This window comes from Hydra vulgaris, chromosome 08 (assembly GCF_038396675.1).
Source record: "Hydra vulgaris chromosome 08, alternate assembly HydraT2T_AEP".
Taxonomy (NCBI): Eukaryota; Metazoa; Cnidaria; class Hydrozoa; order Anthoathecata; family Hydridae; genus Hydra; species Hydra vulgaris.
This window is the reverse complement of record NC_088927.1, coordinates 64,235,001-64,253,898: the sequence shown is the minus strand read 5'-3', so window position 1 is coordinate 64,253,898 and position 18,898 is coordinate 64,235,001. Positions and strand designations below refer to the sequence as shown.

Here is an 18,898-nt window from a genome sequence, read left to right as displayed (position 1 = left end):
AACAACTGTTTTTTAGGTTGGTTACATTTTTGATAAACTGTTTTTTAGGTTGGTTACATTTTTGATGAACTGTTTTTTAGGTTGGTTACATTTTTGATGAACTGTTTTTTAGGTTGGTTACATTTTTGATGGACTGTTTTTTAGGTTGGTTACATTTTTGATGAACTGTTTTTTAGGTTGGTTACATTTTTGATGAACTGTTTTTTAGGTTGGTTACATTTTTGATGAACTGTTTTTTAGGTTGGTTACATTTTTGATGAACTGTTTTTTAGGTTGGTTACATTTTTGATGAACTGTTTTTTAGGTTGGTTACATTTTTGATGAACTGTTTTTTAGGTCTGTAGTGCGTTAGCTGCAGGTTTTTACACACAAAAAAAATTACAACGACAAGGAGAATGTAATGAAGGTTTCTTTAACAACAATGAATACCCCAATACAAATATATATGTAAATTCCAATTCAATAAGCTTTAAATTAAATATACGAAAACTTCAATATAACAAAGTCGTACTCAAAAATGCGTGGATAAACTTTAATAACTCTCACGTAATAACCAATGTTCTCGTCTTTTTCATCTGACAATTTTTCACTCGTTTTCAAATCAATTTCAAATCGTTTTCAATCAAAAAGTACAAAAATATCTAACTTCAATTTTCGTACACGTATGAAAGAACTGCCTGAGTAATTTAGATGAGGTCGATAGAACTTCTCTGAGCGTTGCGGATTTCAGTAATCTGTATTTAACTAACTACTTTACTTTAGTTCAGCGAAAAAAATAATTTTATCGCTGAACTAAAGTAAATTTTTTGGCTCTATAATTAAATTTTTATAATGCTTTTCTCAGAAAAAATGAATGTTTATTTTAAATAAATATAGTCTTGATTTTACAAAAAAACGCGAAACTTGAATTTGCTCACTGGAAACGTATTACACCATAATTACGCAAGTTTTTTTAGCTTGAAATTATTTCAATCTGAAGGAGCCACTGCAATGTATATCATAAATTTATTTATAGTTATAATCGTCTAACAAAAAAATCCTCATTGCTGTTAGCTCGTTTAAAATTTTTTTTTGAATACAATTTTTTTACATTACAAATTTTCATGATCATATTTCTAGACGGTTTTTGCTGTTTTATAAATTAATTCATATATTTTATAATTGAATTAATTCACAAAGTAAAAACACCGGTAGGAGACATCATCATTTATAGCAGTCTATAAAGTCTTTCTTAATTGTGGTTTAATCAACGGTTTTGGTTATAAATAGGATTATTCACCTGTAAATCAGTAAAATTATTTTACCAATTTACTGGTAAAATTATGTCGGTAAATATGTAAAGTTATGTCGGTAAATAGTGGTTTTTTACTTTACACAGGAAAAATTGACAACAAAAGCTGAAACAGAATCAAAAAGCCTAAGATTTTAACTTTTTTCCCAAAACAACAATTTGAAGAAGTGATTTCAAGACTTACAGCATGGGTTCAATTTTTACGCCATTGTTAACAGCTATTTTATTTGATCTGCAATGTCGGTTAGAGGTTATGATTTTCCGAAAAATCACAAGCAACCCATCCAATCAGTTAATAAGTATGCAGCTAGTGTGAGAAATGACCATAAAAAAGCCTAGACAGCAAATTTTTGACAAAAATTTGCTATCTAGGCTTTTATCAACAAATCCAGATGACTAAGAATTCATTTAAAAAGTGTGTGGCTTAGCAAATCTTAAATCCATATTCACTTAAAGATGAACTCGAGGATGCAATTAAGCATTCGGGCAAAAAAATAGCGCCACAATTCAAGAATAAAAGTCAAGTTTGTTCCAGAAGAAATGTTGGTCTGTAAAAATAACTGGAATGATAAATGCTAATCTTGAACTTTTATTTAATGCACTGGAGTATCTCTCCAACAAGGGTTTAGTCTGAGCGAAACTTTTCTGCTACTGAATTACTTGTGACAAAAAATCCAAAATAAATGACGATATACTTGAAAAACACTTTCTCTAATTCCAAATTCCAAACGTAATAAGATACTAGCAAATTACTTTGCTGGAAATTCAAAAGTTGCTGAGCGTACACGAGCTCTTATATACTCTTAATAAGTTTATTCAATAATGTTTTTATTCGGAGTGACTTAGCCGTACCGAAAAAAACAGATTTTATTTTTTAATTTTATCTTATACTAATTTATTTCCATCATACTTTTTTTTAGTTTAATTTTATACAAACCATTATCAACATGTAAGTAACCACTATTTAAGTTGCGAGTTACAGGAAAACAAAGAATGTTGCTAGAGCGTAAGAAAACGGTTGACAGAAGACTGTACGATGTTTACGTCAGGAAAACGTGGAAATGGGAGAGAATACCAAGTCATTAATGCGCGAGAAAAGAAACTAGATGAACAAAAAATTTTAGAGCATAAAGGAAGAATACAGCAAAATGATGCAATTTCATTGAATGAATTATGGTTGATGTAACTAGATCTGCTTTCTTTAATATTTGTGTGAGCAACAGTACCGGTTTTTAAAACGAGAATAGATAGTGAAGAAGAAAGAATCCTATGAAATATAATCCTTGCTGTTCTACATAAAAATGGACTTGACCACGGCTTTCTATAATAAAAGACCTTGACATAACATAATAAGTTGTTTAGCTGAACTTCTGTGTTTACATTTTCATCTTTTAACTTTAGACGAAAGTTTGCGTTTGCGCTTTTTTAATAAACCTTTAAAATTTAAATGGTTTATAAGTTAGATTGCGCAACTTCAAGACGTAAGTTAACATTTTAATTTAATAATGTTGTTGAACTAACGCTAATATATCTTAATAATCAAGATGCCTTTGAAATGCTGAGCACATCTTTGCAACTCGAACTATCACTCAATTACAACAAAAATATAAATTTAGAAATTCCCGAAGAATCCAAAGGAGAGAAAGAGATAGAGTGATGCTAACCCAAGAAAAGATTTTATTGTTTTCAGACTATACAACAGTATGTCGACTGCATTGGCCAGATTTTGAAACATTTCACATTCCAATCGTTGCGATTCCAGAGCGCAACGATAAACTTGATTTTTGGCAAAAAACACCTAATTTTCATGAATTTTACTCTCTTTTATCTTTTTTATAATAAAGCTAGAAGCTTGAGATTTTTTGCATCAATTAGTTTGACTCAACTCCTTTCCAACCATATATAGAAAGTAGAATTTTTTAAATGGCTTCTTTTATATAATTTTCATGTCTTAAGACCACTCTTGATAAAAAAAACTTGCCGCGGGACACGTTTTTTCAAAAGTAGTTTTTGAAGGTAAGATTTCCTAAGTACCAAAACACTTCAACCACCCTGTTTGCATACCCATTAACATACCAATCACTTTCAAATCACCACAAATGTTCCACTGATGAGTTTTGTAATTAATAGCGTGTAGTAATATTTTCATATTTTCGTGAGTTTCATTCAAGTGTACGGAATGAGCGATTGGAATACATGGCTTCTGATTACCAATATGCAACAACATGGCCTTCAAACTCCTCTTGGATGAATCAATGAAGAAGCGCCAATCACGAGGTGAATGCACTTGGGATAAATTTTTGAAAAGACTTTTGGCATTATTACAGTCGCACAAGGGTCCATTAATGATGGAAAACCTAGATAAATTGTTGTTGCGTTTTCAAAAATGGGATACTTTGACACCAACTGCTAACAACTTCTTTTCTTTCAGTCTTGACGCCAAAAGTTCAGCTTTTTCCTTGGAAAGGGACAAGTCTCTCATTAAATCATTCAGTTCACCTTGTGTGAAAACTTTGGGTTCTTTGCCGTCAATATCTGGATCAAAGTCAACATCAGCTGCATCTTGACGTTAACATCAACAACACATTCGTCTTCAACAGAGTCTAATCCATCAGCTGATGGTACTGGAATGAGCAGGATGTTGTCATGAGGAACAGGCCTCATGGCCGAATCCAAATTCGGGTACACAATTTGGCGCTTATTTTTCGACGAAAATCCAGCAGTATTATAAGCCCAAAATTAGCAGTCATTGTAATGATCTTTTGGTTCCCTCCAAATCATCGGTATAGCAAATCAAAATGAAGACCTTCTTTTGTTAATCCAATCTCGTAATAAGCTGCAACAACTATAACAAGCCACATGTAGTGCCCAAGTTTTATCTTGATCTCCCAAAGGACAACCGAAAAACAGCTTGTAAATTTTCAAGATTTCTGGAGTGATTTTCTTTCGCTGCCCTGACAATGAAAATTGCCCACAAATGTAGCAAAAGGCGTCTTGTGAATTTTTACAATTTTTAGGGATTATATAAGTTAATTTTATTGAAATAATTACCCTGAAAATAAAGAAACATTAGTATATTTCTAACTTAAACTATATATTAGTGCAAAAAACACACATACAATTATCTCAAGATTCAGACGTGCTGGAAAAAAAACTAAACACAGATTTGGAATCAGCGTGAAAAACTACATCTAGTAAGCCTAAAATTAAAGCCGGTGCAAATTCATTGTTGACCAGTGTTATTCATTTGTAGCTTACCATAATGGCCAACTTGTAATATTCTCTAACTGTATACAAATTAAAACTAAAAAAGAAAAAAAAAATCAGCTTTATTTGAAGATTTTTTTAAAACAAAAAAAGTTTGAATCAGTCAAATATTCTATTCGAGCACCCTAATGCTATGAGGAAAGTTAATGCAGGTGAAGTTTTATATACTCCAGACATTATATGTAGAGCATTTGAGTATTTTGCTATGCGACGAAGTTTATATGATCGTTTGTGTATTGACTACAGTTTGCCAAGTATACGGACTTTAACACAATTGACTTTAAAAATAAGCTCAATGGAGGACCTAAATTTCATGAATAGTATTTTTATGAATTTAAATTTATCGAAAAGAACTTCCATACTTCTAATTAATGAGGTTTATGTAAAAGCTTAATTAATTTACAAAAGAGGTGCTTTGTTTGGTATGTCAGTAAACTACCCGGAAAAGTTAGCTAAAACAATTTTATCATTTATGATTAAATGTCTTTTTGGAGGTCCAGAATTTATATGTAGAGCTCAACCAGTTGCAAATCTTTCCTCTGAATTTTATTTTGCTCAATATCAACATATTGTTGATACAATAAATAATATTGATAATAACGGGTGATGCGGAAGTTATCGGAAAAATCCTAATTTCATTATTTGAGCATAATAATTAGTTTTTGTGGTTTATGCGTAGGCATAAACGTTCAATGAAATATAAACTTTATTATTTGAAACACAATTATTTAAAATGAAGTTAAATGCAGCTGAACGAGAATCTTTTCGAAAGCGACTAAAAATGTTTTTTGTAAATAAACCTAATATAAAAAATAAAAAAAATCGTAAATCATTTTGAAAAGGAAGGATTTGCTCGAAGTACAATATATGATAACCTAAAAAGACTTGAAACTGTTCAATCGTTTTCTGATAGAAAGTACCCTGGTCGTCCGACATCCTGGACTAGAGAAAAGAAAGCCGAATTAACGAGACTTGTCAACAATCGAAAAGGGGTCAGTCAGAGAAAAATAGGTATTAAATTCGGTGTAAATCAATCAGCAATTTGTCGTCAGTTAAAAATAATGAATATTAAATATAGAAAACGTGAAAAGACTCCAAAATACACTATAGAACAACAAATAAATGCAAAGAAAAGAAGCAGGAAACTAGTTAACCAACTCTATAACACAAAACCGCTTCTAGTCATCGATGACGAAAAATACTTTTGTTTTGCAGGGGACAACATGCCTGGAAATTCTGGATACTACACAAACAACAAAAAGACATGCCCAGAAAGTGCTCGTTTTATAGAAAAAGAGAAATTTCCAAAAAAATTATTAATGTAGAGAGCCATATCTGACCGTGGTATGTCCGAGCCATTGTTTCGTACTTCCAAGGCTGTAGCGATCAATTCATCAATCTATATTAATGAATGTTTAGAAAAACGACTTCTTCCATTTATTCACAAGTATCATGGAGACTTTAACTATTTATTTTGGCCAGATTTAGCAAGTTCTCATTATTCTAAAGATTCTCTAAATTGGATGGACCAATATGTCTATTACGTTGATAAAGAGTCCAATCCCCCAAATGTGCCTCAAGCACGACGAATTGAAAATTTTTGGGGACATTTGGCACAGAAGGTTTACGAGGGAGATTCGCAAGCTTCAACAGAGCAAGTTTTGATTGATCGCATTAAACTAAAACGACAAGAAATTGATTTAAACTTTTTACAGTTTTTTTTTTTTTTTTTTTTTTGTTATTCACTTTCCCAAGGCCGAGAATGCCACTACAGATGAGGAGGCTACTTAATAGTGGTTATAACCCTCTCTCAACTCTAAAACTCCGAAACACGAACCTTGACGAATAATGCCGCTGCGCGGAGAAATAAGTTGAGCGCGGTACTACCAGGGACGTGGTGGGGATCGAACTAGGAACCTCTCGCTTATAAAGCAAGCGCTTTACCACTACACCACTACCGCAGATACCAGCAATGCAATAGCCCATACATTTTATGGCTTATTTGACATCCTAGAAACTTTGGTTATGTGCAAAAAAGTGTTATAAAAATTTATGATGACACTATCAATTATTATAAATGGAAATCATCTCAATAGCCTAAACAGAGGCGGACTTGAAATTCTTTCTCATACTCTAGTCCAATGGTCAATATATATATATATATTTTTCAAGGTGCTACTGGTCCTTTATGCAGAACATTTTGTGTTACTCAGTTTCAGTTCATAGCACCTAATTATAAATTTAAAGTCACAAAAAAAAAAAATCAATGCAAAATGTATTCAAATATTTTGCTAAAAATTGCGCACTAATCATCACTCCCAGCAGTAGCAAAGAATCTCAAACAAAAATACTAAAGCTATCATAATTTATGTGAAAATTAGTTTTGTAATTTGTTTTAGTATTTTCTTATGTTTTTTATTTCCTATGTAGCTTTTATATCTCTTAATATTTATTAGTTTGTAAATATTAATCTGTTGATATCGATTTTTGTTGGTGATTTTCATTACTACCTTTTTTTTTAGTTATGTTTCTGTATATAAACATTGTTATGGTTCTGCTTGTTATTGATATTATTTAATATTACATTAGTATTCTTAATAAAATTTGAAATTTGAATAATATAATTATCATGTAACAATTTTTTAGTTTTCGATTTATATGTCCGTCTTAATTAGAGATTTTTATTATAAAACAAAGACTACCGTTCCACCCTACCTAGTATAAAAAACATATTAATAAAAGTAGTAAAAGTTAAATCGGCCTTCAGTTTTTACGGTTTTTTGCGCGATGTCAAGGCCTGTTATTATAGAAGGCTGTGGACTTGACTAAAATAGTTATTGAGGTCAATTATACAATAATGTCTTTAATTAAGTCAAAATATACAAAGGCGTCCAAGATTTAATATAGCAGAAAAATCCGAAAGAAAACTATCTTTCAGTGCCAATGATACCTTTAAGTTTTGTGGGGTTCGCGCTATAGAATATTTTGTTTCTGCTAAATCATACTGTGCAAATGTTCAAATTTTTATCAATGTTTTTAGCATAAGCACTCCGTGCTAAAAAAGACTTCAAGACCTTGCTGGTCCTTCGTAAAATTAAACTCTAAAGATTATATCAAACGCTAGGTTTAAAACTTTTATCCAACAGACAAACTTGTGCATATTATATTTTTAGACAAAGCTCACACATATCTTAAAAATGTTTAATAATTTCTCATTAAAATTGAATGCGCCCTTGAATGTATTTCTAGTGTAAATGTTGTATATCATCAAAACTAATAATATATTGCAGAAATATAAAGAAAAAAATTTACTTTATATAACATTTTAAAAGATTATATAAAAGTATTACGTAATGATATATATATATATATATATATATATATATATATATATATATATATATATATATATATATATATATATCCATTTATACGGCCCCCCTCACCTCTCCATCAATCCATCAATGAATTTTTCGTTCATTTAGTTAGCAAATTTTACCCTTTTAGACATGTCAGTTAGTAAATTTTAAAAAACAAGGGGATTATTTTTTTGTTCGACAAAAATTCTAATGTTCCCCCCTGCCCCCTTTACACGTGACACCTACTCGCGCCGGCTCTGCATACGGTTTGAGAAAATAAAATAATTTTTAATATATAATTTAATATTATTTAAATAACATTTAAACATTAGTTGTCTTTGTTGTTGTTTTTTTGTTTTTTTGTTTTTTTTTGTGCATGTATATGTATCTATACAAAACCAAATAAAAACAAAAAATAATAAAGGGTACAAATTGCTTCATTGTATTAAAAATAAAAGGTCTCAACAAATCTCAAAAGAACATGTGCTAATATTCAATATATCAAATGAATCATTTTTTTTGAATTGAAAACAAGAAATATATGTCAGATAGGAAAAAAAAAATTAAAAATAAAAGAACACCAATATCAAGAGAAAAAAAAGCAGATCAAATAAATCATGGTAATATAAACTTTATTACTTGTTATTTTAAGTATAAAGTATGACTTCTGAATGACGATTCTGAATTTATAGTTGCAGGAGTGTTCAAACTATAACATTTATTACAGATTATAGCTTAGACAATTTTTATTTATCAGATTATGATTATACTGTTGCGAGTTAAGAAGAAATGAAAATGTAGAAAACTCAGCGTTATTACATTAATTAAAGATAAAGATTTAATTTGAAAGCGTCTGTAATTATGACCTCTGATTTTCTAATTTCTAATTTAAGAAACGCTTCATGTATATATATATATATATATATATATATATATATATATATATATATATATATATATATATATATATATATATATATATATATACACATATATATATATATATATATATTTTATATATATATATATTTTATATATATATATATTTTATATATATATATATATATATATATATATATATATATATATATATATATATACTTTATGTATATATATATACTTTATATATATATACATACATATATTATTTGCGAAACAAAATCACACCTTTACTTTATGCGTAAAAGATTTAGAAATGTTCTCAACTAACTTGATTTTTTTAAATAAGTTTAAGGATATATACTCATTTAAAAAAAAAATCAACTATTTAAAAAAAGACAAATAAAAACTAACATATGGATTTTGATCTTCATTTAGAAATAGTTATTTATCTATTTTAAAAACTTAATTTTTTATTACAAACTTGATGGAATTTAACAACATTACCACATTTAAGTTTTTGAAAAGTGTTTAAAAGTTTTGGCCTTCTGAATATGGAATATCATACATATTCAGAATACTTTAATTTTTTGCAATTTATAAGACTTTCATTAACTTATTTTTGAGAATACTTTTGTTAACACTTTTTATAAATGTGTTATTAAAGTTTTCTGGAATAAAGCTGTTATTGTATTTATACATAAAAATTCATTGTTGATAAATATTTGTTTTCATTATATATATTATTATAATGCGTTTCATTAACGGTTTGCGTGTTCATATTTTTATTACGTATAAGCGTATAAGTCTACATCCATGCTCTTGCAGAGATTTTTTTTAAGTTTTGTTACTTTTTAGCCCACATTAATGTAGAATAGTAAATGTAATAAACGAAAGCATATTAATATCAGTGTAGTAAGCCAAAATATATTAATTTCAGACTGTCTCAAGTTATTTATAGGCAAAGACGATACATAAAACCAATAATGTTATTATGTTTTGATTGGACATAATTTATGTGGGGATGTCAAGATAAGCTTTTATCAATAAGAATTTCTAATAATATATTTTAATGAATCTTATTGATGAAAAGACTCATTTTTTCAAATGATATTAGGTAAATTTAAAGAGAGATTTTTTTCTTGTGATTTTTTATGGAATAAAGCATATTTTGTGATACATATTCAGTTCAGGGGTGGAAATTGCTATTTTTGGTCTTTGAGATAACTTTCAGACATGGAGCAAACTCCAAAAATTTATATGTTTATACTTATGTCGTATAAAGATGGTTTGCAAAAGATTGCAATAATTGGAGACTGTAACCCCCTCAAATTGAGGGAGGTTCAAACTTTATGTGGTCATAATTTTATAAACTATAAAATTAAAATTTATCGATGAATATAAATCTAGTTAAGAAAAGTACAAAAAATAGTTTATCATTTTTTTGCTTTTACGTTTGGGGCAGGAAGGAGGGGGTGGTTGGAATTTTAGGGCTTTCTTGTTTCAATCCAATACATTTTAACGAATTTCAAGAGGAATTACACTCTCTAACGAAGTAAAAAGCAAAATTGAAGCCTAGAGGTCATTGCGTTTATCAAACAGAACAATTGCTTGCAGGCTGAGACGCTCATCATGTTTGATCAATAATTTCGTAAACGAACCAACCAGTAATTGTACAAAGCATTGAAGTAATCAAAGACCGATGCTTACAGCTAGCCAACAACGACGAATTGTGCATGCCGCTAGTAACAGCACAGTCACAATCCAAAATGGCGCTGATTTGGGATTGAAATGCTCAAGATGGACGATGAATCATAAACAAGTCAGGAATTTTCAGAAATGAAAAAAAACGCACATCTCCAGAACTAATTGAAGCGCACAAACACATTTGTCTTTAATGGACCAAGGACCATTTGACTTGGAAAAATAAATAATAAAAAGTTGTGTGGTCCGATGAAAAAATTCAATCTTAATGGTACGAATGGCTTCAACTATTACATTAGAAAAAGAGGAGTAATGATTTGGGGTGTGTTCGGTTATTATATAGATAGAACGATTAGCTTTTAACTACTAAATTAAAAGCTGAAGTATATAGAAATAAGTGATCATATGAAGGATATTTTACGAAAATTTGGAAACATGAATTTTTTTTTCCAGCAAGAAAATGCTCAAATTTATAGTGCAAAGTCAAATATCCCATGATTCACCAGCGAAATTCTATTATTGGAATAACTAGCGTTCTCACTCAATTTAAATCCTATCGAAAATGTATGAGGCATCTTAGCAGGACGTGTTTATGCAGAAGGGAAATCATATACAAATGTCGATAAATTGAAAAAAGCAATTGTACATGTTTTGAAGAATATATCTCTTGCTATCTCTGAAAACATTCGGAATGTATGCCAAATCGAATATTTGAGATTATTCAGAATTACGGCAATAAAAAAAGTATTAATAATAAATTCATATTAAAATACAACAAATCATCAAATTTTTTTAACTAGCAATATCGACAACCTATAGATTTATAGTTATGTTTTGGCAAGCTACGATATGAAGTTACCAACATATTGTTGTAATATTACTAACTAGAAACTCGCAATATGTATATACACATTGCCATAATAATAGGTGGCTATAGTCACATAGTTATAGAACTGTCGTTAAGTAGTAGCTGTCTAATAGTAACTAAAACCATGTAATAGTAGCTAACTGTTTAATAGTAGAGATAAATAAAAAAACTGTCTAATGCTTATGGTCCGGATCTGCTTTCAATATAACGTAATCGCGTAATATAAAAGCTAGATAACATTTTTAATATTGAGAATTTGTAGGATATTTTTTCTGGAATATAGTTGTTTATTAAAGCAATTCTGCAGTGTAAAAAAAAAAAAGATAATTTTAAGTTTTTATGGAAAATAAGATTTTATTTTTTTAAAAGTGTCCGCTTTTTGGAAAATTGTCCCTAAAAGCGGGCAGTTTCAAATTATATGAGCAAAAACATTGATAAATTAATAAATTCAATATTTTTATTTTTAATTTTAAAATATACACATAATAATATTATCCTTATAATAAAACAAACAGGAAAAACTAGAAAAAAGTAAATAAAAAAACCATGAGCAAGCTTGAGCTTGAAAATAAAAAATTTGTAAACTAGGTTTTGCAACTTTTCGTACAAAAGAGTTCTTCGCCTTTATATATCTTTTTGAGAGACAAGGTTCACAAAGCCATGAACTGCAACTTGATTTTTCACAAGTTTTTCATAGAACTTGCATCTCTGGTTTTTCATTTTCAAAAAAGTTTGGGCACTTTTTGTACTTTTTTTTTTGGCTTTCTTGGCAGGAATTTCTACTTCTGCTACTGCAATTTCAACATATGTTCGTTTTAATAGCTTTGCATCTTCTTCTTCTCTTCTTCTCTTAACTGGTTTAACCATGATTCTTCTGTAAAAGCTTGACCAGCGACTGTTCTGAGATTTCTGGCTTTTTTTGCAGGATACTTGTAAGCATTTTGGATTTGAAATTGCTTCAAGAGAGCTTTTTCAAGACTGATTTTTACACAAGTCACCAATTCTTCTTGAGATGTTAAATTTAAAGTTGGAATTGAAGTTGAAGTTGCAGGCGAAATAAAGGTTTGTGTTTGTTGAGCAGTTCAAAAGCAAAAAAACTTGGGCTGCGTGGTAATTTTGTAACTGCTAGTGATATTATTAAGTGTTATTAAAAATTTGACAAATTTGTAATTTTGATTTTTCGAATTTTCTTGATTTAATGGAAAGAGCGAGATGAATGGGTAGGACACAAATCAGTATTATATTATTTTCTTTACACTTTTAGGCTACACCAGTTAATACCAATGGACTCTTTGCACCTTTTTTATTTTTTTGTAATTAACCTACCCAAGGCCAAGAAGACCACAACAGATGAGGAGGCTACTTGTGGTTATAACCCTCTCTCAACTCTATAACTCCGAAACACAAACCTTGACGAACAAGGTCGCTACATGGAGAAACAAGTTGAGCGAGGTACTACCAGGGACGTGGTGGGGATCGAACTCGGAACCTCTCGCTAATAAAGCGAGCGCTCTACTACTACACCTCTACCGCACCAACAACAACCTCTTCTGGTAATTACTTTTGCATCGTCTTTGTCACCATTGAAACCAGTTTCATCACAGTTCCACAAATGCATGATGTTTTACTAAAAGGTTTTACTAAATCCTCTTTTTGCTAAATTAAATTCTTTTTTTAAACATCAAAATAACGGGCAATAATTTCAGATGTGCATAACCCTGTTCTCAAAGATTCAATTTTTATAGCTTTTTTCATAAATCCTTTGCACCATTTGCGATCAAAGCGTTTCATTTTTGAACCAACACGTTTCATCGTTTTCAATTAAATAGTCTCTCATTAAACTTTGAACTTGATCTAATCGTCTACAAAAGCTCCAATCGCCAAGCATCTAATTAATTGATTTTCTTTTTTCATATGTGCTTTTGTTTAGCATTTCTTTACTTGATTTTTTAGACTTGATTTATCACCTCTTTCATTTTCTTTTTGTTTTTTAATTTTCTCCTTCTTTCTAAGACTACTGTCTTTTCAATGTTATTTTGGATCAAGTTGACCACACTATATTTCATTATCTTTAAGTAAGTATTATTGTTATAAGCGAATTTAAAGTTCATCACACTAAATGGATTGGCTCTAGTAATACTCAACGTGTTGGCCTAAAGCTTAATATTAATGTATTTTCAATCTATGATTCAGTTAAATAACTTTGCAGCTCGTTTATCGACAGATTTTAATTATATATCAAATTACTTAATACGTGTGTCACCTCAGACCCTAGTTTGTGCTAGGTTTTCATGATCTTATTTTTAGGTGATTCAGATTATGCTATGACCTGACTAAAACTTTTTTCTCATTCATATTTTATATTAGACTCATCCTACTACAAAACTACTTGAGGATTAGTGATATCTTTTTTTGTGATGGTCCTTGGACTAATGTCTTCCGTCTCACTGCTAAAAGTATGTCTCCTTTACATTGTTCTAGATTCAGAATGGTGTTTAAACTTTTAATTCTTCTTATTGGTTTCTAGTCGAGCCGCACTTAACTCCAAGTTTTTCTCCTTTTTGTAAAGCTGCTACTTGTATTTGAAAATAATTTTTAACACCTTTTTTACATGAATAACTCTGCATAACAAACGTCTTATTTGTCATAGCAAAAAGGTATTGCCTGACTGCGTCAAACAATACCTTAGCGTCAGACTTACGCTAATGCCCATTATTCTCAGAATACCATTTGTATTTCATCATAAAAGTTAGATTTATTTTCATCTCAAAAGTTAGGTTTTAAAAACTTTTTGAGAATTGCTTTTCAACAATCTTCGTAAGAAAGCCTTACATTCCATCTTTTATACACGGGTTCCATCATACTATCTCTCCCGTGTGTAAGCTGTGTACTTACAAATAACTTTCTTCTAATTTATTTAATTGATTTGAATAACCAAACTTATCCTTTTATTCCAAAGAAACGAGTTAAGACATCAAAGTTATCTCTGTTACTTTAGTTATTTTTCACTTATAAACTCCTCTACAGCTTGTGTTGAAGCCTTATCGGCTTCCTGCAAATAAACTGTTGGTTTATAACTACTTTCCGAGATGCATTGCATGTTTCGCTATGCTTTTATGTCAGTTTATATTATTCTAATTAAAATGTCATACATGTAAAAATGCAATAAACTTGTACAACGATTTAGATAAATATCTCGAACAGAAAGGCATCTCTAACAGAGCGATCATTTTGAATTTTCTTTTGCACTAATTATAGATACGAAATTTTATTTTTTTACAGCATTAACTGCATTAAATTTCCAATACCACTTCGTATCAGTAGCCATTTTAAGACTGACTCTGCTTACAGATGTAATCTTATTCCAACAACTTGTAGAAAGTGAGAAAAATTATAGAGAGGCTGAATAGTTCCAAAAATGATACGGCATGTACTCCAACTAAATTTAAGCTGTGTGCACAGCAAGGGATATATCGTGCAAAAGGGTTTTCTCTTAAAAATATTGTCTGTACACCTTTATATTTTCCGGCCATGTTGCTACCATTATCGTACCACTGACTACGATTATTTTCGATTAATAAACCATCTTGAGTTATTTTTTGCCTAATTTCATTCGGAATATTTACATATATTAGGTGAAATTAAAGAATGCGATTTAATTAATGCATTAATTATTGCCTGCTTACGATATATTAAAAACCCGTATTTATGAAGAAATTGATTGGTGGAAATACAAACGTCTAGAAAATTGAGTTGATTTCCAGAATTTCGGTATTCAATAGTATGCTAAATAGCTGTATTTTGTAAATTTAAAACATCTAAGAATTTAGAATTGAAAAGAATTTTGCGTTGTTAATATTAGAAAATTGAGCGTGACTATCATCAACGTACCTTTTAAACGTTATTGGCGTAGTATTAAAGCTTAAAGCTTCTTCAATAGCATTAAATTCGGAAAATTATAGATAGACTTACAACATAATAGCCCTAATGGACAAACCAATCGGATTAGAATTTTTCAAAATATGTGTTTTATTATTTCACAAAAAATAACATTTACTTAAACAAAGTTCAATAAGTTTGTGAATATCTATAAATGACAATTTCGTATCGTAAGATTATCTTTATCTTTGTTTAAATATCAATTATAGCAACTAGTGGCGTAGCAAGGAAGAGGAGGACGGGGGGAGGAGAAGGGGAGGGGAGGGTTGGGAATGGAAGGATGGGGGGGGGGGGGAAAGGTGGCCGGCATGAGTCGGTGTTGCTTGGAAAACTCAAAATTCGCCTTTTTGTATAACAATCATCCTTTTTATAAATAAAAAGACTTTTCTTTTTGCTCCTCCTTTTTTTTATGCTTTCTAAACCACTTCTTTAATCATTAAATTTTGTCTGATATTACTAATGGTATAGAGCAAATAATAAAACTTTTAAGCAAAAACTCTTAAGTTTGTTTTAAAGGATGTTGTACATGTTTAGACCATAGAATAAGTTGACCACCATCGAGTTAGTATATTTTGAATTACAGTAACAGCTTTTTTTTTCGGTGGTATAATATTTGCAAATTTTTTAATAATTTAACTGACTTGATGCTACAAAGCTATGAATTAAGGCACAAACTTTCCTTTAATGGTTGGTTATCATCATCATATGCTTTAGTTGTTATTAAATTACAATATGCAATATGTTAGCTAACCAACCGTGCTCAAGTACTCCAACTGAGGCAGCATACTTTTTAAACAACATTGAAGAAGTTAGATTTTTAACAAATAATTTCTTACATAGTTTTTTTAAATATAATTTAATACCTCCAGAAATTGCAGTGTAATTCTTCCTCGGCCACTATTCTTTTCTCTTACTATCAGTTATCAAAATTATTCAACTGACCCAATCAGAATCAGCGTCAGCTTCAAGATAGAGCTGAAATATCAGCCGCAATCCCTAGACCATAGTATTATTTTTAACCTTCGTCTTTTTACTTTTTGATTTAGTACCATTTTTTTTTTTTGTAACCATTTTATTTTCGTAACCATTTTGACCATTTTATTTTGGTAACCATAACAAATAATACAAAAAATTCATATTTTATTAAATGCTTTATTTTTCAAAACAAATTCGGCTTAGTCTGTATATTGGAATGTTATCATGTCAAAATTAGTATTCCATATGCTTTTTGATAATCTTTTTTTAGGTTATAACTTTAGTTCAAAAGGTTCTTTTAGTGAAATATTTTTGAATGACAAAAGTAAATAAAATACAAAGAAAAGTGTAACGAGTCAATTTAATAAATTGCAAAGTAGACAAAAGTGAATAAAATACAAAAAAAGTGTAGACTAAAGTAAATAAAAACAAAAAAAAGTGTAACGAGTCAATTTATTAAATTGCCCTGGCGAATTTAATGGATTAAACCATAGAACCAGTTAATAAAAAAACTGATTTATTTAATTATTGATTCATTTGAAAACTAAAATTTAAAATATTAGGATTCTTTTCTCTCTGACATTGTCAATTCTCATTATTCTCATAGATTTGTCACTGTCAGTGTCTATCACATGTATGTGTCAATCACATTGTCAGTGATTTCTCATAGACAAATTTATAAAATTGTAGTGAATTTTATACCATATGTACCATAATTAATTTTTATTAGTCAATTTTTATAAAATAATCAATCATATATTTCTGACCAGGGTCTTACAATTGACAGTATTTACAAATAGTTTTAAACTAATATAAAGTAAATATTAATGATACCAATAACAATAATAATAATGATAATAACAACAAGAATAAAAAAAATAAAATAATGGTAATGATAGAAAGTATAATATTGAAAACTTAGTATAATCAAGTCAAATTTTATTAATAATAAAACTTGAAAATGTTTATTGCAAATCTATTTTAATAATTATTATGCTAAGACTCTTCATTTATGACTCTTATTGCTTCATTAAAACTGGTTTAGATATTATTTTGGAGGATTTTGAAGCTGAATCTGTATAAAATTCCTGTTCTATAATTTTTAGATGGAAAACTACTTAGGAAGGTATAAACAGTACCAGTGCATTAGTAAAGCTTCAGCAACTAGAAATGCTTGCTGCATTTGTATTTACTGTACTAGGAGCTAATACAGAATGTTAATGTTAGTTTAGAATAAGAGTTAGTAGTGGGCAGAAAAAGAAAACACAATATGAAAATTAGAACACTTAAGAGTCTAATGAAACTAAAAATGAACAATTTTATAAAAAAAAAAAGAAATAAAACTTGGTTACAAAAACCAAAACATTCTGAAAAAAAAAAAAAAAAAAAAAAATATATATATATATATATATATATATATGTATATATATATATATATATATATATATATATATATATATATATATATATATGTTGTATTTAGAAATGGTATTGCCTTTACATATTTTTACTTGCCTTTTCAAGTGTTTTTGATAAATTTACATTGACAGATAAAAGTAATTTACTTCATAAAACCTGAAACATTTTGGCTTAGGGTTGGATTTAATACACTAACACGTTCAACTTATTGTCAAATATGCTTATGTATTCTACAAAAAGAGTGCTCAATGTTCTCAAAAAATAAGCAGTAATATATTTCTACTTTCAGTTATATATATATATATATATATATATATATATATATATATATATATATATATATATATATATATATATATATATATATATATATATATAGTTCTATAGTTTGTTGGCTTTAGGAAGAGCGGAAGGAAAAAAGTGATTCTTACGCCAACACATACGTCACTTTTAATTACTTTTGACTTTCGTCCAACATTTCCGTGTTGGACGAAAGTAAAAACCATTAATTTAATTACAAATTAATCGTTTTTTAAAAAAACCACAAAAACGCTAATTTAATTGACCAGAATGTTTTTAAAAACATTCTGAATGTTTTTATAACATTTTGAATGTTTTTAACAATATAAACAATGTTTTTATTTTTATTTTTTTTAATAAAATGTTTTTATTTTTATTTTTTTTAATAAAATGTTTTTATTTTTATTTTTTTTACTGTAAATCATGCGCGGAGTGTTGCTACATCGACTATCTTATAGCCTGACTCGCAAGGGAGTGCTGCTACATCGACTGACAAATAGCCTGACTCGCAAGGGAGTGCTGCTACATCGACTGACAAATAGCCTGACTCGCAAGGGAGTGCTGCTACATCGACTGACAAATAGCCTGACCCGCAAGGGAGTGCTGCTACATCGACTGAGGGTTTGGTTGGGGCAGGCAGTCTATCATTATTAAAAAAAAAAAATTCCGCTCTTGCATTTTAATTTTTACTTTTTGTCAACACAATATCGAAAAAACTATCGGACAACATCTCAGGGCTCTATATATATATATATATATATATATATATATATATATATATATATATATATATATATATATATGTATAGATCTATAGTTTGTTGGCTTTGGGAAGAGCGGAAGGAAAAAAGTGATTCTTACGCCAACATATACGTCACTTTTAATTACTTTTAACTT

The 18,898-nt window shown here is 29.2% G+C and overlaps 1 protein-coding gene across 8 annotated transcripts in view; it reads left to right on the top strand.

The window, feature by feature from the left end:
• The first annotated feature begins 8,443 nt into the window (after positions 1 to 8,443).
• Positions 8,444 to 18,898, top strand: part of LOC100205608 (polycystin-1-like protein 2) — a 125,778-nt gene continuing 115,323 nt past the window's right edge. For all 8 annotated transcript variants that reach the window (XR_010640299.1, XR_010640298.1, XR_010640297.1 and 5 more), the window contains exon 1: positions 8,444 to 8,537. Coding sequence is in view for 5 of the 8 variants with exons in the window: in XM_065804157.1 (XP_065660229.1) it covers positions 8,535 to 8,537 (3 nt within the window). In the remaining 3 variants the exon portion in view is untranslated. The remainder of the gene's footprint in view (positions 8,538 to 18,898) is intronic.